The 21,777-nt window shown below is 40.1% G+C and overlaps 1 protein-coding gene across 3 annotated transcripts in view; it reads left to right on the forward strand.

Moving 5' to 3' along the window:
- The first annotated feature begins 3,432 nt into the window (after nucleotides 1-3,432).
- Nucleotides 3,433-21,777, forward strand: part of clip2 (CAP-GLY domain containing linker protein 2) — a 52,876-nt gene continuing 34,531 nt past the window's right edge. For all 3 annotated transcript variants that reach the window (XM_069673376.1, XM_069673384.1, XM_069673392.1), the window contains exons 1-3: nucleotides 3,433-3,607; nucleotides 6,435-6,660; nucleotides 18,854-19,347. In XM_069673376.1, coding sequence (XP_069529477.1) covers nucleotides 6,546-6,660; nucleotides 18,854-19,347 — 609 coding nt within the window. In that variant the 5' untranslated portion in view covers nucleotides 3,433-3,607; nucleotides 6,435-6,545. The remainder of the gene's footprint in view (nucleotides 3,608-6,434; nucleotides 6,661-18,853; nucleotides 19,348-21,777) is intronic.

The raw sequence follows: 21,777 nt of genomic DNA on the forward strand, positions 1-21,777 counted from the left end.
AAGAAAATGATTGAGAGTGTTTAAAAGGGATTGTAATAAAAGAACATTGAAAAATAGATCATTATAGACTTTGAACAGCGCTGAAGCTCTATGTGGAGGAGGATGTCGTTTGAGGCTCTTGTCACTAGATGGCGATAATGAGCCAGTTAGATCGTTTCTGAACTGTTTAATATGAACTTACATGCTGCTTAGAAAGAGACTTTCTTCAGTCAAATGTTTTAGAGTTAAGAAGAACAAAGCTATAAAAGCCCAGATAGACAATACATCAACAGTCATTGCTGCATTTAATATTGATTTGTGTTTGTTTTTTTTCTCTCGATGTGTTCCAAATCATTGTATTTTCATTTCAAAATACTGTGTTCATCTGCTCCAAACTGGACTTTTAACAGTAAGTTGCAATGTGAGCGTGTAAATAGATTTATGTCCCCATAAAATTAGTAACAGGATTCAAACAGAGATAATCTGCATTAAGAACCGAGTCTAAGAAATGAAACTGTCAGGTGTTGCATTTCAAGGATTCAATAAACAAATTCTGTATTCAATCCTCGACAAAGACCAGCTACATGGACATTTATTTATAGTAATATAGCAGAGAATATATGTTTAATTCACTTTACAAACATTAAATAATCATTCACATTATCTTCAAGGACCTCTAGTTACTCACATTATCTTCAGGTGTGCAAAAGCAATTATTGTGACACAAATAACGCACCGTATTTGACTCATCATATAAAGAACTTTAGGGACATCTAGTGGTCAAAAGGAAAACTGCACTGTTGGAAACTAACGCCACTTCAGAACGAACTGTACTATTATTTTGTCCAGTGTATCATGTCCAACTGTTGTAATCACTGCTTCATTTAAGAGTACAGTACATTGTCGCCACCTGCAGAGGATGGAGGAGGTTTCAGGACATTGTATGAAGGCCTTTATGTTCTCTCCTCTGGCTGCCAAATAGACAACATGTGCATGACCAGACTGCTGATGTCAGGTTTATGTTGAGCAGTTGAGAACCACAACAGAATGCAGTGTACCAGCTATAAAATGGGATTTACTGTATACTTAAAAATATTTGGACACTATATATGCTACATTATAGTGTGGTCGATTTATAATCATCACAAAGCTTATGCATTAACACATAAAACAGAAATGGAGCAACATTAGCATTCATGTTATCATGTCTCAGGTCACATGATGAATGCACAGCTAGTTGCTAGCCAGTGGAGGAAGCAGTACTTAGATCTCTTTTTCTTTAATTGAAATATAAAATACCACAGTGTAGAAATACTCCCTTGAAGGTAATTTGGGCATTACAAATTTTACTGAAATAAAAGCTCAACAATATTTGCATACTACATACTTATAAAGCAAAGTATCACTTGTGATTTTGCGGAACAGCCCATTTCAAGATAATGTGTGTATTGGCCTATTGGATTATAACTATTGATGTATTCTTCACTTTAATTTAGCTGAGGTGGGGTTACTTCCAAATACTTTTCAGTAGATTGATTTTGGTATGTGAATGGTGTGTTGAAAACAGCCACCTCTTGTGTTGGAAACAAGGTTGATGACAGCATTGTGACTGGATCAAGCTGCAGGCCATAAAACCATTGAGCAGAAAGATGCTCAAATTTTCTGTAGATCTAACAGGAACTACAAAGTTGTATACGTATCACTCACCATTAATCTTTTCTGTGGAAAATGTATAAATGTATGTATTCAATCTTAAAGGGATTGTCTCATTTGCTTTTGTAGGTCATATAAAGAAATAGCAATTAATTTCAGTCAGTTTCAGAGGGCTAACCAGCTAAAAACTCCTCACAGGACCTTTAAGATGTGCTTTAAATTGGATTATGATAGCCTTTTGGACCAATCCATTCTAGGTGTTTCCCCTCGTGTCATGCCTTAATGCTAAGCTCAGTGAACTGCCCAGCCTGCTGAAGCTTCATATTTAACACACAGGCATAAGAGTGGTAGCAATCTTTTTTTTATTTAACTCTTAGCAAGGCAGTGAATACCTGTATTTCATAAAAATGTGGCGCTATTCCTTTGACTTAAAAATAGCAAATGAGTCATAACATAGGCTTAAAAAACAACAACAAAAATAAAAAGGAAACACTAAGGTAAAACAAAGGAAGTGCTATAACTTAAACAAATATTTTAACATTGAACAGTGACATAAGGACTTGTTCAGTGTATGCAGTGTATAAGCAGAAGTCTCTATTTCGCGGTTTAGCTGTCAAACTGGGACACTCCCGGTAGCAGACAAGCTGACCAATCACGATGTTTCCCAGTGTCGACTTTTAGACCAACTGACAAATCAGAACGTTTTAAATCAAACCGGAAACGCCGAGGCGATCCATATGAAAAGGATTTGGCCCCGCCCACAGTATCATAGAAATATGAGAATGAATCGCCCACGCGCTTATATGGGTTCACGTGCTGACCGTGGCCATTGATTCTGAACTGCTAAATTGACCGTAACGTTCTTCCTCACTTTCTGTATCAGATATCAGATCTATGCCTGGAAACTATCCACAGCAAGCCTACATTGTGGCTCAAACTAAACCCTTCGCCAAACTACCATCAGAATTAACCCAGTTTCATTTTTTCTTACTTATTTGCAAAAACAGGAGTACTTTTATCTGAGTTAAGATCTTTTCATTAAGCATTAGACATCCGTTTTCAATTCGGCATAGGATATATTTAAAGAACAGCTCTGCTTTCGTGTAAAAAAAATACATTTTTAATTAGCTCGTCAGAAGTTTTCGAATTGACGATGCACTGTCGAAGACGGAAAAAGAACACTGGACGTCGCCTCAAAAATGTGACATTTTATAGTAGAAACTGTATTGTTTCCGATTTTAATGATGCCGGATGAAACAATCAGTACAAGTGATTGGGAAAAGAATGACTCATGCTTCTGTGAGTCATGAAATTTGACCGATAAGCAAGGGCCAATGTAAATCTCTACACTTTTAAACGGAGAACGTCACGGAGATGAGCTAGACCTAGTTTACACTCATCATACCCCCAGGAGGCTCTGCTTCCCAGCCCCTTTGTTCAGTCTAGCCGGTGGGTTGAGTCAGAGGGAGGCTGTGCTTACCCAACATACCCATACCACTGTGGGACGAGGGCAAGAAGAGGCCGAAAAAGAGCTACAGATACCGGGGACTCAAAACCAGGACTGTTGGCTTGATAAATCGGAGACAGACAACAGAAAAGTTGGCTTAGGTTGTTGCTGATGCTGCGTTTCTTTACGGAAACCTCCAGGACGTCTGTGTCTAGTGTTCGTCTTCTACTAAAACAGCGTACATGTCGAGTATCTTCGCCTTGCGGTGTCTGCTTTAGCTCTCATCCTTACAGAAATGTACCGGCAGGCTAACTGCTAAGCCATCACCGGTGTGTTGCTGCTGCTGACTCTGTGCAGTTGTTGCCATCATCCGCTGATCCACGCTGACTCTCCCTTTCAGTTTCTGCTCAGCATCCATATTTGCATCCCAGGGAGTGGCAACCACTAATCCCCCTCTTGCCTGGGAAGAAAATTGAAAGTTCGCCGGCTGCCGGACACCTCTCGGACGCTCTCATTTCACACAGAAAGGTGAGTATTTTCCGGTAATAATGTGCTTTTGTGCCATTTTCTGATGGGTGGGACTCTGTGTTGAAGTGAAGGGCAGCCTCTGGACCACGTTGCCGCAGTAGCTACAACAATGGATCAAACTGGCGTTGTGTTACATTTTGTTGAGGTGCGCATTATCATCCCAATGCTCTTATCCCGTTTTGCCTTAAATCATGTCTGGATTGGAAATTAAATTCATGCCCAAATGAAGACAAAGCTCAGGCCTTAAAAAAAAAGGGCCTAGTTTTGACTTCAATTATAGCAAAACCTTAATTCTCGACAGCTTTAACAGGATTGACTGCTCTAAAATGAAAACCTAGTTTATTTTATCATCTGGCTGAGGGTAGCCTAAATATTATTGGAAATTATTAACCGGCTTTGCTTAAAATCTGCTTGCTTTCTTCCCTAATACACCCTGCCTAGTTTAAAAGCCTGAACCAGATGTGTGTTGTTTATTGTTGGCTATAACAGCATTAGATCTTCTTAATGGGCTTTGGGCCATGATTTGTAGGCCATGCTCCACTTGGGCATCGGCCTACATTGGCTGTGTTATATCATTAGTCTGGTGAAATTGATAAATTGACCAATAATGAGGATATGAAGCTATGGGCGGTTATTAATTATGATGAATTTACTGTAACATATGTTATGAGTAGGCTGATTGTAATAACACACCTTTAAATGTTACATTCGGATTGCTGGGTGTTACACAGGTAACAAGAAAAGAAACTTAAAATATGTGAGCTTAAATTTGTAGGAGTATCTGTTTGCTACTTAAGTGTTTGGTTGTTAAATTTCCTTCCAGTGTAGTAGAGATATTACAATTTTGGAACAGGACCTACATCTCATTATTTTCAGTTTCTACTCCTTGTTTTGCTGTAAAGAGCAGCCAATACCCCATATTAGAGCCAGAAATAAGACCACAGTGCTTGGATATCTTTCTGTCACTGTTACCTATGAAGTCTGCTGCACTATTGTGCCAACTGGGAGCGGTTTGTTGCGAGTATTTCAGAGCCTTAAATCCCCTAGTGGACCTTTGTTTTAGTCATGGTGGTTGAGATTAAAGAAGGAATGACGACAGGGGAGATAAAAGGAAGTCACACATGTAAAAATAAAGAGCAGTTCCAAACATCTTTCTTTAGCTTGCAATGCCTTGTGATTTATGGCCTATTCTGGACATCAGTTAGGAGAAGTTCAACCAAAAAGTGATCTTTTGCTCAATTGGAAGGATTTCAGAAGCCCAAAAAGGAAGAAGTACCAACAGGAACAAATAAGAAAGTCAGAAAAGGACAGTTTTTATGACTTATGACTTATGTCTCACAGAAATAGCCTAGATAAAATGACCATAACATCTTAGGAAGTCGTGGTCATTTCACATTTTTTGATCATGTGTTTGATACCATCGACCATAATGGCAATGCAAAGTGTGAAGCGTACGAGAGGCTTCATAACACATGATTCAATTTGTGAGATAGTCACAGTTTGGCACCAGAACTACTTTGCAAGGCTTTGAGAATAAGATTGTGGTTTGGGTTAAAATAACTGTGTACGTCAGTAAAGTTACATACGCAAGTAACATTACATTATGGTTGACAAAAAGGGAAAAGGTCCTGTGTTGCTCTTTAAAGCATGTGTACAACTAAATCACCTGATTTTCTAAAGATAAAATAAGATAGAACTTTATAAATCCAGAAGAAAATTCTCGTGCCAGATTGTTTGAAAATTAAAGTGCATAACAAGAGTTACACAACAGAGCATCATATGTAATTGAAATATAAAGTGTATAAGGTTTAAATGCACATATATGCACCACAACAAGAATCCAAATTAATTTATAATTGCAAAATTTTGTGCTTCCTTTACATAGTTTTGACATTTTGAATACTTTCATCGCCTCATAATGTGTTGTTTACAGGTTACGTTCTTTTTATGTACCGCTGTGCTTATGACCCCTCAGATTTATCACAGTGACCCCCTTAGTGGGTCCAGACCCCCATATTACTGACCTAAACAGATTTTTTGGTCATATAGGAATACTTGCAAAGATCTGATTCAAGATGTTTATCGTCACTCAGGTTATACAGGTGCAATCCTGTGAAATTCTTTAGCTTGGGTGCTCCATTTAAAAGGCTAATAGTTATAAAAGACATATAAGACATATATAAGTATATAAAATAACAAAATAAGGAAGCGGTATTAAAATCTGATTGCTAATATCTGAGTGCATAAAGTATAAAAGATGGTAATAGATAGTACTTTACAGTTCATGATAAGATTAAACATTGCACAAATCGTTTTAGAATCTGATAGAAGATATAAAAGATATTAAAAAAAAACTATAACACTAGTAGTTTCTAAGTCATGATAAGATTGGAAATTGCATAAATGTTTTCATGTTTAGAATCTGGTTTATTGCCGTACACACACACACAAGAAATCTGTCCTGGTGTTTTGGTGCAACAACAAATAATGAACACAGAAAAGTACAAGAATAGAAAGTAAGTAAAAAAGAAAGTAATCAATACTTCAAAGAAACTCAAATGAGATAAAATAAACAGTAGAAATATTAAACATTATATAAAATATGCACAATTATGTACAAGCGTCATGAAGGTGGATACGTGCAGGAACGTGCTGGATAAAAGAAAAATACCTTTGCATTGTTCTGCTGTGTACAGTACAAACATCTACAGGTTGTTTGAAACCTGTCTTTTATTGTGAAAAACCGTCAGTCTGGTGCAATCATACAGGTTTGAATATTGAGTAAGTCTTATTTATGTCTCCTTTATTTCCTTTCTCCTTCCCTCAGCTAAACATGGAGAGTGACAGCCGCCACTCCCACATCTAGTGCCTGATCCACAAGCCTTCATCACGCAGGGAGGAGCTCTCAGGTCCTGGCCGTCTTCCCTGCCTCTCCAGAATGAATATGCTCAAGTCCAGTGGACTGAAAATCCCTGGCCGGGGGCCCAAACATTCCAGCCCAGTGGGACGGACCTCAGCGGGAGGAACTTCCAGCCCCAGCGTCCCGAAAGACAGTGAGTTATACACTTCCGTCTTTCTGGAAAATAGAAGGAATTTCTGTCTTCCAGTTATTCCCTCTCATCACCGGAAGTTTCTCTGACCTTTTCTCTGTATCATGACTGAGCTCAGCTGGATTACATTACACTCACACGGAAGCTGGGAAGTGTTTTCTTTAACTTCATCTCCCAGTTTATTTATTTAAGTGTGAGATATCCAATGCAACTTTTTTTTCTTCTTGTTGGCCTGTAGCAGTTTGGATGTTTCAAATAATGTTTATTTATATAGAAATTCATAACACTCATGTTTCATTCAGAGAGACTTTCATCCAACTGGGCCAGTTTTTGAAAAATAAATTCTCCCTGTTACGAATAGTTTGGCAACTGTTCACTTCATACTTGGTGGTTTTATGCAGATTCCTTGTGTATGAATTTTTTTTTAAAGCTGCACTTATATTGTTAATGATTTAAAATGGATTCAATTAATGTAAAATGTAAAACAGGTTATTGATAGTGAAGATCTACAAGGAATTATCACAGGACATTTTTCTCTCTATTGTTTCAATTTCTACAGCTGTTTTGGCTGAAAAGGGTCAGATAAACCTAATATCCATGAAATGTCCAACACGTAATAGAAGAGGGACAAAGCTAGCTACTAGCCGGTGAACATTATGGAGAATTTCGTAGCTAAATATCTTAGATGTTTCCCCTGGGAGTTGGTGGAAACCAAACCAGAGCTTAAAGGAGATCCAGTCTCTAAATCAACGTTTACGTTGCTCTTTCTCTGCTGGATGTTAATGAGACTTACCTACCCCTTTCAGCCTATAGAAAGCCTTTAGGACTGAATATTCAGCCTGATATCGTTCCGGTTTTCACCGAGTTAGACCTACACACTAAATGTCAAGATTTTACAGAGACCTGAAGTGACCCTTTGCTAAGTCCCACCCCCCTTGGTTACTGTTGCTACGCCTGTCAAGCTTTCACACCGGGATGTAAATACAGCATTTTCAGCTATAGCAGAGAGAGATGTTCCAAGGGAAATAATAGCACATTTCGTGAAAAATAAACAGAGAGAACTAGACAGAAAGGACGAGAACACGCATGTGAAAGCTACATCCCGAATATAATGTGTCAGCGGAGTGTCGAGAATGAAGAGCACATAACAATCGAGGCAAAAGCTCACCGGTCCCATTTCTCCTTGTTCTGAAAGCTTGACAGGCCTCCCGCGCCTAGTTACGGTTGCTAATGTAGGATTGGACAGTGGCCGTTCAAGGGAGGGGCTTAGCGAAGGGTCAGCTGTGCAAATAAGGCCTGATCTGTTGTTTCTTTCATGATTGTGATGATTTGATGCTAGGACGTGGCTCCCCATGAGCAAATGTTCCACCACGACAAGCTCCTTTCCCAAATCTATTTTACAAGGGCACCCTCGCTACAAACTAAGGTTAGCACTGCCAAATATGATTGTGATTGGCTGAACAAAACACAAACAACCCTCCATTCTCTAGCTCTAGTACGGCGCCAAAACAAAGTTTGGAGATAGCTCTGGCTATGCGAGACCAGCTGGATGTGTAAATATGCAACTGCTTGCTGACAAGTTTAGCATATCAGCGTGACACAACACAGAGGCTTATATTTCTAGCTCGTCCACCAGTCACTTTAGAACTGAAGAAGCATTTCGGATAAGAGGTGAAAACATCTTTAAGAACTTTAATCTAGTCCAGTTGCCTTTCGGATTAAACCTTTGAATTAGCATGACCTGGATGACTGAGAACATTCACAGACAACAATTATGAAATATATTTTAGCATGAAAGGAACAAAGACATTAAACAGCTACCATTTGAAATGTTAGTATGAGGATAATTCATAGTATGCCTTTTATGGAAATATGTTTTATGTTCCAGAGCTCTGACACACAGCACTTCAAAGACTCGTCATCTACTTGTACATGTCTAAGTCTAAAAATACAACACAGCTTTGTTTTAATCAAGATGAAAAGAATATCTGGAATATAAAACCTTTAAAAGATAAATCTGGGGATGTTCTGTGTTTTCTTTAGTGTCGACAAATCCAATTAATAAAACAACACCACTGATGACATATCCTGCTCAGAAGGATTTCTCTGTAAGTCCTTTCATTGGAATAAGTGACATGTTGACAACTATGACATCATCGCTACTGAAAATCCTTCTACCAAAATGAAACATCTGTGTAAAACATCAGATTCAAAATTACAATCCCTGCCTGCAGAAAGTAATCACAGCTGTCCTCGCCCTTAAACGCAGCCGCTGTGTTTATCCTCCCAGTTTTCAGCTCACATGACAGGGACATCCCACCAGCCTCACACGCACATGTGAGATCTGCCTCTGCTAAATTACAGCTTCACTCCCAGCTCTGAGCAGCACAACAGAAGAGTAGCCGGCCTTCTTTGGCTCATAGTTGGGTTGTTTTTTCATTAGCATCGGTGTGTATGTGGGGCTGCTTATCAGAGGCAGAAAGAAGTGTGTCACGCTCCATGTTGAGGGAGGAATTTCACCAAAGAAAGGGGGAAAAAAAGCAGGAGCTTTAGACAGGAAGTGTTTCCTGTTTCTTTAAGTGGTGAGCCTAAATTGTATACATTATGGTATAGCATACTGAGTATAGTTTCTTGTGATGTGCATAGTTATTTTAGTAAAGAATAATTTCTTTGACGTACATATTCTACCTCCTGCAGGTCATCTTTGTTTGACTAAGAAAGTCTTTAAAACCCTTTTTAAAAAATCGTTTTTACCTCCTAGAAATGACAAAAATTCTACATATCAGCTGTAACATCACTTAAACAATTGAATATGTTTGGATCCAATGAACCTATAATCAGATATGTTCGTCTGTCCATTATCTATACCGCTTATCCTGTTCAGGGCCACAACGGGTCTGAAGCCGATCCCAGCTGTCATTGGGCGAGAGGCGGGGTTACACCCTGGACTATCGCCAGCCAATCACAGGGCCGACACTTAAGCCCCCTTTACGCTGCAAGTTCAAGGCGGGATTATTACGCTTCTGTTACGTTCCGTCTTCTATGTAAAACGCAAAGACGTAATGGTGGGGTGAAGTTTTTCCGCTTCTGAGCCGGCATCAGAGGTAGTAACAGAGGCGATACAGCCTCATTGAAAACAGCGGAGCCGGCAGGGCAGAACAGCGCTGTCTGCGCGCTGTTTGTTTACACCTCGCGCACGTTTTGCTTCCGCAATGCAATGTGAAAACACACACTGGGGCAGCTTAACACCGGCGTTGCTTGGTCCATTGTAAAATGGCCGCATGAGGCACTGAGGCGGAACTGCAGTGTAAAAAGGGCTTTAGAGACAGACAACCTTTCAGGATCACATTCACACCTGCGAATGGACAATTATAGAGTCACTAACTAACCTAACGAGCATGTCTTTGGACTGTGGGAGGAAGCTGGCACATGCAAACTCACAGAAAGGCCCATTTGGTTGGAGCTGGGATTCGAACTATTAACCTCCTAGCTGTGAGGCGACAGTGCTAACCACTGCACCACTGTGCAGCCCTCATAAGATATGTGTTTGACTAAATCATATACTGCCACAGGAATCCATTAATCGATTAGTCGTTAACTATTTTGTTTATCGATTAATCTGTTTGAGTGATATTTTAAGAAAGAAAGTCACGATTCTCTCATTCCAGCTTCTTAAATGTGAATATTTTTGGTTCTTTTAACATATTCAGCTTTGGAAGACGCTGATCAACATTTCTTTTTAGAATTTCTTTTTATTTTAAAGACCTAAGCAACTAATTGATTGTTGGAGAATGTCATCAACAGATTATTAGGAAATGAAAATGATTGTAGTTGCCGCAGGACAAAATTGGTTTTGTTTGTTTCTGCTACTTGTAGATTGAATTGCTGTCCTTCATCCATCCAAGTGTGTGTTTGACATGGAGGTCAGTTTTGTTTCTCTCTGAATGGAGGGCAGAGCAGCTCAAATTGAGTCTGAAATCATCCTGAACTCGGCCATTATGAGCTCAACATCTAATCCTTTAATGTTGCATGCAGGACTGAACCTTTCAGCCCGGAGCCCGTCAGCTGTTAGGTAGCTGCTGTCCTTATGTGACGAGTTTTTAGTGGTTAAAATTGTTTGTTTCTCGCTGACATGAACTCATTACTTTGCTCACATCCTGTTTATCCACTGGAGAAGAAAATACACAGTCTGGACGTCTGAGCAATGCTTTCCCAATGTTGTAATTTCTGCATGAAACTTGACAAGTCAGAAATCCTCTCAGAATCTTCTATGTATTTATAGACATCATTACAGTTTTATCATTAACTGTTTTAGATTAATGTCTTTTACATTATGAATATCCACACTTCATTCATAACGAGTAATTTTGAGATATATCGGATTTTGACTCTCACTGGTCATGTGTTCTTAAGACTCATCAAAATGTCTTTGTGGAGCTAATTTAGTAATGCAGAAGTATCCCTCAAACATGTTTTAGTTGAAAATGCATCCTTGCATAACTTATATAATATCTAATAATATATCTTATGTCTAAAAAATTATTTATTTCTGTTATCAAATGAAATTCAAGATACGTACATTGTAGATTTGAAAAGTCGTAACTCCAGTTTGAGATAATTTTTAAAGTAGTAATCTAGCTCCGCCTACCCTCTTTAGCAGACCAATCACTGCTGGGTGATGGAAAACGCGTCACTAACTGGGCGCCACTTGTGATTTTTTCCTGCAAAACTCGCACCAGACACCCAGTCTGTAATACTGCACATGCAAAGGCTTTCATCAGTGGGCCATAGGCTCAATTACCATTGTGTTACCTCATTTGGTGATAGATAGTGACTTAACAGACATTTATTTAAATGAAAATCTTCGAGATTATCACTTTAATAGAAATATACTCAGTTATGGAATTTTGACTTTTAGACATTAAAAGATAATAAAGATGTGTGCAAATCCGTAAAACTTGTTTTTTAAACAACAGCATTGAAGATATGTTGTATTTTATTATCAACTAGCTGAAATTTGATTGGAAAAAGAGTCAAAATTTGCTTGTAGACTGAAAGTAAAAGAAGAAATCCTAAAGGAATGGTTTAAAATACGCTTTTTGCCTGTCTTGTTGTCACGCTGATAATTACATAGGAAAATTGATACCACTCTCATGAATACACAGTTAACATACTGTATAATGTTGGAACCAGTAGCTGGTTAGATTAGCTTAGCATAAAGACAGGGGACAGGGGGGAACTGCTATCCTTGGTTGCGCATAATCTTATTAATTTGTAATTTTAATTAATAACTTTTTTTGCATGTTTTGCAGATATCTTTACTGTTAATCATGTTAATCTTTAACATGCAACATCCACTCTCTATTGAAATGAATCCTTAATGTTCATGAACCAATCCATCAATCTGCACTTGAACGGGTGTGTCCAATACTATGTGCACAAAGGTGACATAGGAGCCTTTTCTTTAACCTACCAGGCTCTTTAAAGATGAGATTTATTGCTAGTGCGAGTGTCTCTGCTAGTTTTGAACCCATGGTTGTCATGATTTAATTATTTTTTTCAAAGATATACCTCCAGCTGCCTATAAAACACTAAAGATACATGTGGGACAGTACTGATGGCTCTGAGTGCAGGGAGGGATTAGTTTCCTGCTCCAGATAGTCTTAACCTCGACCTGGCCTCATACCCCAAGTTGTTTGTTGGTTTAAACTGGAAGATTGTGAGAAGGGGCCACCGTGTCGGAAGTTGGCAGAGTTTACTTTGCTGAATTTAAACTGAACTGTTTCCAAAGAACGCTGTAGTCAATGACCGAATAGAGGAAAGTATCCAAGCCTTCCTTCTCGCTGCTTTTTGATGTGACAATAGCAGAGCTGCCGTGGTGCCACGTCTTCTGTGACCTTGAAGCTGGTTTTCTTAGCAGAAATATCTCAGTTACAGTCGTAGGGTGTTTTCTTTTGTCGACATACAGCTTTCTCCAGCGTTCACTTCCTCACAAAGCAAACACCTGCACTTACTGCACCCAAAAGGCTAATTTCTGGAATTCTTCTAGTTTCCTGTTTGTCATTTGTGATTTAAAAAATGTATTAATGTATCTTTAAATGGTAACAAGCTGTAAGTACAGTTTGGCAATTTGAATTCAGTACTGAATGTGTAAGCAAAGTTCGCGGGGCAATACATTAAGCTAAAAAGAGGTAGCAAAAACTGAAGTTCCTCTGATGGCCACCAGGGGCTGGCTCCTAGAGTGAGTCGAGCCCCATAGAGCCCTATGTTAAAAGGCCCAAAAGAAAAAATTATTATGTTTATAGCCTTGAAAGCTAATTTACTAATTCAAAGCAAATTAATCCGTTTATAACTCACCTGTTTAAACTATATTATGGCTAACAGTTAAATAAATTGAGGGCAACTAGCTCTCACCTAAGCTCATTTTAGCTACTGTATCTATCCTCTTCTCCTAATATGGTCAACTCAGACTCCTTAAAACAGATATCAACAGCCAAAATGCCAAACCGGAGAGTTCAAAACGGTAGTCCTCAAAACAAAAGGGTTAAGCCGTGTTGGCTACGTCCACTTTATATACACAGTTCATGCTATTTATACAGCTAGCAGACACAGAGCAACATTAGCATCTATATTAGCATCTATAAGGTGTTGCGTTTCGGTTACCAGATGATAATACGTCCAAAATTTGCTTTCCTCATTGCTTTGGTTTGCTCTCTACTAACCTCTTGTAACTCTTAGCAGCTAAATGCTAAATCGTTAGCTAATAAGAGCTAATGTCATCTGTCTGCTGTTTGGCAATTGGTAGGTAGCGTACAGTTGCAATATCAGAGTTTTTTCTGCTCCTTTTGGAAACAAGGGCAATGAGAGTGGTGAAGGTGAACGAAAACAGAGACCTGAAATACTCAAAGGGTTTTTAGGGTTTTCTGTTGGTCAGTTTTCAGAGACACCTGCTGATTTGATCCATTTCTCAACACAATAGAAAGATCATCATGTTTGCAGCACTGCTCCAAATGAGGGGCTATATGTACTCATTAGGGCGGCTTCAAATTATGGCTTAAAACTAAATAACTGGTAGAGCCTGGACAGCAGACTGGAGGGTGACATGCAGATAAAGCTGCATAAGAGTCCAGGACATTTAGGGCACATGTTATATGCCTCATAAAACCAAGCCACAGACATACACTGTAAGGTTACAGATACCGGGAAAGCTCAATCAGCACCTTTTGGGAACTGTTTAATCGTCAAACTTAATTAGCCTGAAAAAAACATCATTTTAGGACGAATCTAGTAAATTAAGTCTGACAAATGAAGAGATTTAAATCCAAAAGTGACCTGCAGTAAATCAGTGCTGCTCCTTTACTTGCAGCAGTGCCCACAAAGGCCTGACACACCCAGTTATATTAAAGGGAGAGCTACCTGATATGAATCATCCACAATTTGATCCTCTGATGTTTCAGTCCTTTGTGTGTGGCACATAATAGTTGGTTGCCATCTTTAGTTTGATGGTGGATTTACTGGTAAGACTGCATTCTTTATCTGTATATTATATTCATAATGCCTGCTAGCTACAGTATTTACCAGTATGTAACTTGCACTTAACTCGTATCAGATGTCTGGCTGTGTGATGTAGGATTGCATAAAGAGGATATTTCAGTCCTTGTAAATACTGTTGCTAAAGGCAAATTCATTCATAAAAGAGCAGAGATATACATCTGACTGTAGCAAAAATTCAAATCTCTTTTTTTAAGAGTAATATGTTGAAGCAGCATAATAGCTGAACAGAGACAGGAAATGTGGGGAGGAGAGAGTGGGGGATGACGTGCACAAAATGATCACAGACTGGGAGTCGAATCTGAAATTAGTGCGTCAAGGACTGTAGCCTCTGTATATGAAGCGCCTGCTCGACCAACTGAGCTAATCCAGTGCAAAAAACACCAACAATATAAGCATGCAAATACAGCTGTTCCTCACTAGGACCGAGTGAACCGAAATGCTGTTAGTTTGCTAAATGAGGACACTGATCAGAGGCATTCAGAAAGAGAAATAAAACTTTATCTGCAACTTTTTTACCTGCGTTTCATTTCAGCAACAAGAAATGTAGGTGATATTTCAGCTTGGAAACAAGGATTTTATTGTGGGATTTGAATAAAAATTCTGATCAATAATACAATCTAAATACTTATATGCTGTGTCCATTTCTACAAGAACGAGATATGACATCGGAGGCGGGCGTCCTAGATTGAGGAAGTGTAGTGTAGCAAGCTCCCTGGCCTCCGCCAGATGACGCGTTTTACGTAGTCTGGCGGAGGTTTTCCAGGGCCCATTGGAGAAGCGGATAGAGTCCTCCAAAGGCTCAGAGAGAAATTGTATTTTTTTCCTACCATAATGGCATTAGCTCCCCATAATAGCATGATAGAAGTGAGGTTAAAAATCTTCGAACTGGCCCTTTAAGCAGTTTAGATATTAGGAAGATCTGATCAAAAGTCTTTGCCATTTGAAAAAAGCATGAATTGCGATTTGACTACTTTTAACACTATTTCAAGTTGAAGTTAAATGGACTGACAGATACATGAAAACACAGATTACTGTCCTCTCCTTTTAAGACAGCCACGGCTTGCTTTATAAGAAAACTACATCGTAGGTACTGTATGTCCAAAAGTTCTGTTAAATTGCTGTAAAGTATCAAAAAAAGAGTTATTCTTGACAGAGCTAATGCCTTTAACTGATTTGATCCTCCGTGCTTTCTCTACCACTAAAATGCAACATTGCCAAAATCTCTGCAGTTCATTCATCTCCATCTTTAAACTATCAAACTCCTTATGTACATGTGAAGCTCTGGATCCCCTGTAGGCACCATGAAGCTAAATTATACAAACCTATAACATGCTGTGCTTTAACATGAAGAATGAATGTTAGATTAGATGTTAAGACAATAACTAGGTAAAACAACACCACTTAAAACGTGTGTGTGCTCATAGAAAAGATCTTAAATGTGTGGATTTCAAACCTCAGTTGTTGGTCATGTGATGGATGAAAATGAAATCACCTTCAAACACTGAACATTTGAAAGAAACGTATTGTTCAAAGTCAGAAACGTTCACGCTCAGCCCCGTCCATCTGCTCTGCCTCACACAGCTGCTACAGCCACGGCACAATATGAGCCTTGACTGACTGATAAACACAATTTAAAACAAAAAGAACAACTTAGAGAGCGAGAATTATTGTCATTGTGGAAAATCATCATAAATAAGAGGAGCTAAAGAGGCGTAAGAAAGAGGTGTGTGTGTAACAGAAGTAGAGGAGAGATGGGGGGATAATTGGGGGAGGAGGAGGAGGAGGAGGGGAGGAAGCTGTGGAGGTTTCATTGTGCGGAGCTGATGAATAGTGGGATTCAGATGGTGGTGGGAGGTGGCCAAGCACAATAGTGAAAGTAAGGGCTGTGTTTCCTTCTGCTGAGGATCCTTTTACCCTCGCTCTGCTGTTGCTGCAGCAACCAAAATCATGGGGTAGATCAGGATTTTAAAGCCCGACCTCGAGTCTGCTGGTCGGGATCACATGTTGCAGTGTTTGATCTGGTGTTTCATCACAAAATAATAACTGTACGTCTCCCTTCTGCCCTGTGCAAGCAGCTTAACACACTTTAACTACATGTTGGGTACAAGAGGAACAATTGTTAAACTGCAGGAACACTGTCGGACAACAAATTAAATGAGTGCAAACAAGAAAACAATTAGATTCTATAAACACGAGTGGGACAAAATGTTAAAATGCATTAGTACAGGAATAAGAATATAAAAGGCAAATTAGTTACACGGTCTTTCATGCCAGGAAGAAATAGGAAGCGGGTCATCCATATGTTCCCAGTGCTCACCAATAACGTACAAGATTGGTGAGGGCATCAAATATGGATGCTAAAAATCTGTTTAACCACTGTGGAGATATCGATGTATTATGAAGGGTGTTTGACAAGAAAATTAAAGAGGCGTGTCAATATTTGCATGGCCCAAGATCTGACAAAAGTTTGAAAGTAGATAGACAAATAGATACACACAAGAACGGGGTTGAAAAATAATCCAACTTTAACCCCACCCCTGGGTCACTATGGGACAGAACACGTGCTGGGCTGGTTTGACCCAAGCGCTGGGTTATGTCTTGAATGTAGGGAAAACTTGCTAACTAGCTTGCTAACATCAGCTTAAGTTGTTAACTTAAAAATGTGCCAGGAGACCGCCACACATTGAATTGAAAGGTTTAAAAAGGCTGCAGATATATTGTGGTTATCAGCTAACGACAGAGCAACTGTAAAAGTTGGCTAACAAGCATCAGTCAAGAACTGCTAGCTGATTAGCTTGTTGTTAAGTGGCACAGAATAAAAAGCACTTGATGATCCCTGATAATAATCTTACTCTGAAAAGAGTTGATGATCGTGCTGTTATCAAAATCATCCTGCCCAGCCTGTGTTGTCTGAGCCTCTGTGAGAGAAGGATCCAGATCGATCCGGTTGACGAGCAGGGAAAATGAACAACCCAGCAGTTGGGCCAAAGTGACCCAACCCACTGTTTTGGCGGGAATGAACCCCAAACATCCCCTATAACTCAGCACAAACAACCCAACAGTGTATTTAAAGTCACTGAACAACCCAGAATTATGACCCAACATTGTTAACCCAGTTAAAATGTTTACAGACACAACCCAGCACTTTTTTTAAGAGCGTAGTTTGTAGACGTGTGTCCCTTTTCAGATGCACTGTTTAATGCTGTTAGCTTTAATTACTAAGGTGCTTCCTGACAGCCTCCTTTTGATATGACGATAGCAGATAGTAGCAACCACTGCAGTGTGTCTATGTGTAATGATCTAAAGATATACTACACCTAGCAAAAAAAAAATCCATATCACACCTATAATTAATTGCTCCAGTACTTCTCTGTAACATCTCTGGTGCTTTCCAGTGAGTTAATGATCCAGCTGTGAGTCCAGCTGCAGTTTGCAATACTGTGGGTCAAACACAGAGTGACTTATTGCTGATGTTGATGCTGTTTGACAGTTTGCCCTGGGCGACTTTCATTTTGGCACATTAATGAAGGACCTGAGCACTCCCACGGTTTGACTGTCAATACCTTTTGGTCAGCTATTTTATTAATTGTTCAGCAGCAGAACAAGCAGCAAGGAATAAAATGTTTAACCAGATTCAGACAAAAGCAAACGGGCTACAACTTTTTGAAGCGTCTCTTTGTAGTTCCTGTTTGAGATCAGTCCAAAGCAGGCAAAATTGTCAGTGACAGTTTTCCCCGAAATAAACATCGACTTGAAGGAGCAGACTTCCAGAAACTTCCTATCATCAAATCAAAAACCCTTTGAAGTTGAACTCATTTGCATTTGTGCCGAATACGTCTCACATCACAACATATGGGAGCAATTGAGGCATAAAGCAGCAACCATTGGGTGCTCACAAAGCCCCGGGCCCTCTCTCAGGGTGTCGGGGGAGACAGACAGCTCTGGCACCAACCCCTCCTGCTCACTAACGCGCACATACAGATAAACACAGACTTTTACTGGCAGTGCGGTGCAGCAGACCGCGTGCTAATGGTGCCCTGCTCAGTTTACAGGCTGCTGTGGAAAAACAACCATATGCACAGATCCAGCTCATCTGTGTGTCTAACAGGCGATATCACAGCGCTGCATGGCGGGGTTAATCACCGGCACATCACAGATACCGTCTCTCTCTGACCCACTTTTCAGGAGGAATTAGAGTAACGCCTAATCTTTGCACAAACCAAACTGTTGTGCTGGATGCCGCCACACAAGCAGTTTTTTTTTTCCTGCATGACTACCGGACTGTGAATGAGGCTGTCGTCACAATGTATGCAGTGTTTAAAAGGGGACCCTCCTTTCACTCCGTTATTTTTAGTCTAGTATCAATTTCTGACTATCTTTATGTACTGCCCTCTGTACCATAGACTTTTGATTTAAAATAGTTTTTAATCCTCTGTCTAGTCTGTCTTTTTAAAATTGTATGGAAAAACACAAGCACACAATTCCCTAAAAAACTATCGTTGGTTTTTTGGCTGTTATTAAGTTTGTACTTCCTTTTATATCTTTACACTGGACATATGACATTTCAGCATGGAGCTATTCTGCTATATGAACATTTTGCCAGCTCTGCCATATGATGAATAATATATTCTTTTTCCTCCAGATTGTCCACTGAAGCCCACCACACCAACTAAGTTAACCGAAGAGGGCGACGATGTTTTGGGAGACTACACGGTGGGCGAGCAGGTCTGGGTCAACGGGGTCAAACCTGGAGTTATCGCCTACCTCGGGGAAACCCAGTTCGCCCCCGGACAGTGGGCCGGCGTGATCCTGAATGACCTAGTTGGCAAGAACGATGGTTCAGTGGGCGGCGTGCGCTACTTCGAGTGCCAGCCACTCCAGGGCATCTTCACGCGGCCCTCCAAGCTCAACCGACAGCCGGTCGGAGAGGGAAGTGACAGCCTCTCCACTGACTCAGTCTCTGCTCATAATCAGCTGTGCGGTGGTGGCGCCCCCCAGAGGGTGGTGGTCCCGCTCAGAGAGGGGCTGCTCAACAGCGCGGTGAAGACGGGCAACGAGTCCGGATCCAACATGTCTGACAGCGGGTCGGTTAAGAAAGGAGGGGATAAAGATCTGCGAGTTGGAGACCGAGTTTTGGTGAGTGATTTCGACTTCGACTTTTACGCCTTTATTAATAGAGAGGACAGTGGAAAGTGTTGGAAACAGAGGCAGAAAGAATGGGGGATGGCAGGCGGGAAGGGGCCGAGGGTGGGAGTTGACCCGGGAGCCGCCGCATCGAGGACTGTAACCTCTTTATATGGGCCGCTGATTTAACCGCTGAGCTGAACCGGTGCCCCCAATTTGGTTTGTTTGAGATGGTTTCATCCAGTGATGGAAATTGTGAGTTATCATCATTGAACTTAAGGACAGGAGAAGTTTGGGAAAATATCTTCAGTTAGGCAAGGAGGTTTTAAAAGATTAAACAAAAGGGTCATTTGAAGGTATTTAACAAACTATAATTGAAACCAGATTGTTTACAACATTCCCAATTTGTGACTTTCCCACATGAATCAGTTTTGGGGAAGTCATTAACATTGTTATGGTTAAAACACAGACAATAAAAAAGAGACAAATGTGACTGTCACACAACAACGAAGTGAAACCAACATCCAGTTCATATGCAACACAAGGGCAAAGACAGAAATCCAGTCTGATGCTATTTTCGTTACATTTTCTGTAAAAGAGAACTATTTCCTCGATCATTTAAAAAGGACTTTTGGGCAGATAAGGAGGAACAACCCAGTCTGTGGGAATACAGAGATCACAAACTTTTCACTAGCATTAAGACTACAGTTTTAAACAAGATCCATGTATTTCCTTATCTCGAAGATCTCTGTTTCGTTCTCTTTGGCGGCACCTATGGTGATAAATGGTAATTGCGGGAGCACACTTCCCAGATATCCAGACAGTGTTGCATGTGTGACGTCCTCGGTTGGCTCTGGTTGTAACTCTTGATTTTCCTCGCTGATGGTCGCTTTCCTTTTTAGACTGTTTGCCTTCATCTGAGCGTCGAATGTTTCTTTTTCTTTGGATTTTCACTTATTGTTGAAGTTGTATCTGTAGTCATCCATCTTTTCTTTGTTTGTTCAGTCATAGTAGATTACTGTTTACTCACAACACTTGCAGAGACCGGAAGAGCAGCCGCTTAGCTCCACCTACCCTCTCTGGCAGACCAACCACTGCTGGCTGATGGAAAACGCGTCACTAACTGGGCGCCGCTTGTGCTTTATTCCGTAAATGTCGCCACAGACACCCAGTCTGTAATACTGCAAATGCAAAGACTTTCATCAGTGGGCCTAGATAGATAGATAGATAGATAGATAGATAGGTATACAGATAGATAGATGGATTATTACTTTAACAGCCAGTAACAAAACATAAAGCCCAATGAAATACAATATTAGCTTCTTTAGGCACTGGTCAGGTACATTGAGAGAATGTTGCTGCAGCCCAACATAGGTAAAAGTTGCAGGTGTAATGCTAAGGTAACATAAGTTCTCCAAAAGGAAAAAAATATCTTAAGATTGACTTCTCATCCATCTGTCATTATCAAAGCGTGTGTATCCTGTCTAGGTTTGCAGTGGATTTGGGGGCCAGGATAACAGTTTTCAGTCTTTATGCTAAGCTAAGCTAACTGGCTGCTGGTTGTAGCTTTATATTTTCATTACAGACCTGAGATTGATATTGATCTTCTCATCCAATATCAAAAAACACGTGATTGTCATCAAAAAGTTTGAATATTTAGAATTCATGTCGTGGCTTAAAGCAAATAGATTATTTTTAGAGTCCCTGTGGAAGATTAATCACAGTTTAATGAAGCCCTCAGTGAAGGAGGATTCATGCTGTGTAATGTGAGATGTGGCTGATCCCCAAAGGAAAGTTCTGCTTTTCTATTTTCCATCTTTTATAGAAATCAGCCTTCATCCATTGTCTAATGTATTTTTATCCTCTAGTCCACCCTGTTACAAAATATGAAAGGCTGTTACATAATAAGTCCAAGTAAACCTCTTTCGGAGGAACATTTTTATCCCCTCTTTGCTTATTTTCATATACAAAGCACAATGCATGGAATTATTGGCCCTGGGTCACGTTGCTTTCCATTAACTGATGGGCACAGGGGATCGTAACTTCAGATCCCGTCCAGCTGCAAACGGGGAGCCCGAGAAGCCTTCCTCCTGGTCAATATTGTAAATCACTCCGGATTACTTTCAGCACTTAAGAGAGGAGAGCCGATGCTGACACATTGATCAGTGAATCCATCTATTTCCTTAAGCCTCTCTCCCCCCTGTAATCTATCTTTCTGCGGGGGCTTGGTCGGGCTGCCACGCTGATGTCTCACGCCCCTTTCCTCTGCTGCTGGAAACACAACACTGCCTTGAAGATTTTCGGAATTTAGCACAAAATTAGACTTAGATTACGTGTTGTCAACAACAAACTGTTTCCCCCAGCTAGGTATTGAATTATTTGGTAGGAATCGGAGTATAAGACACTCTTTGATACCTCGGCACTGCCTGGTCCTTCTCTTTT

Source organism: Semicossyphus pulcher, unplaced genomic scaffold (assembly GCF_022749685.1).
Source record: "Semicossyphus pulcher isolate SPU_LCO1_2020_fin unplaced genomic scaffold, fSemPul1.0.p SCAF_10, whole genome shotgun sequence".
Classification (NCBI taxonomy): domain Eukaryota; kingdom Metazoa; phylum Chordata; class Actinopteri; order Labriformes; family Labridae; genus Semicossyphus; species Semicossyphus pulcher.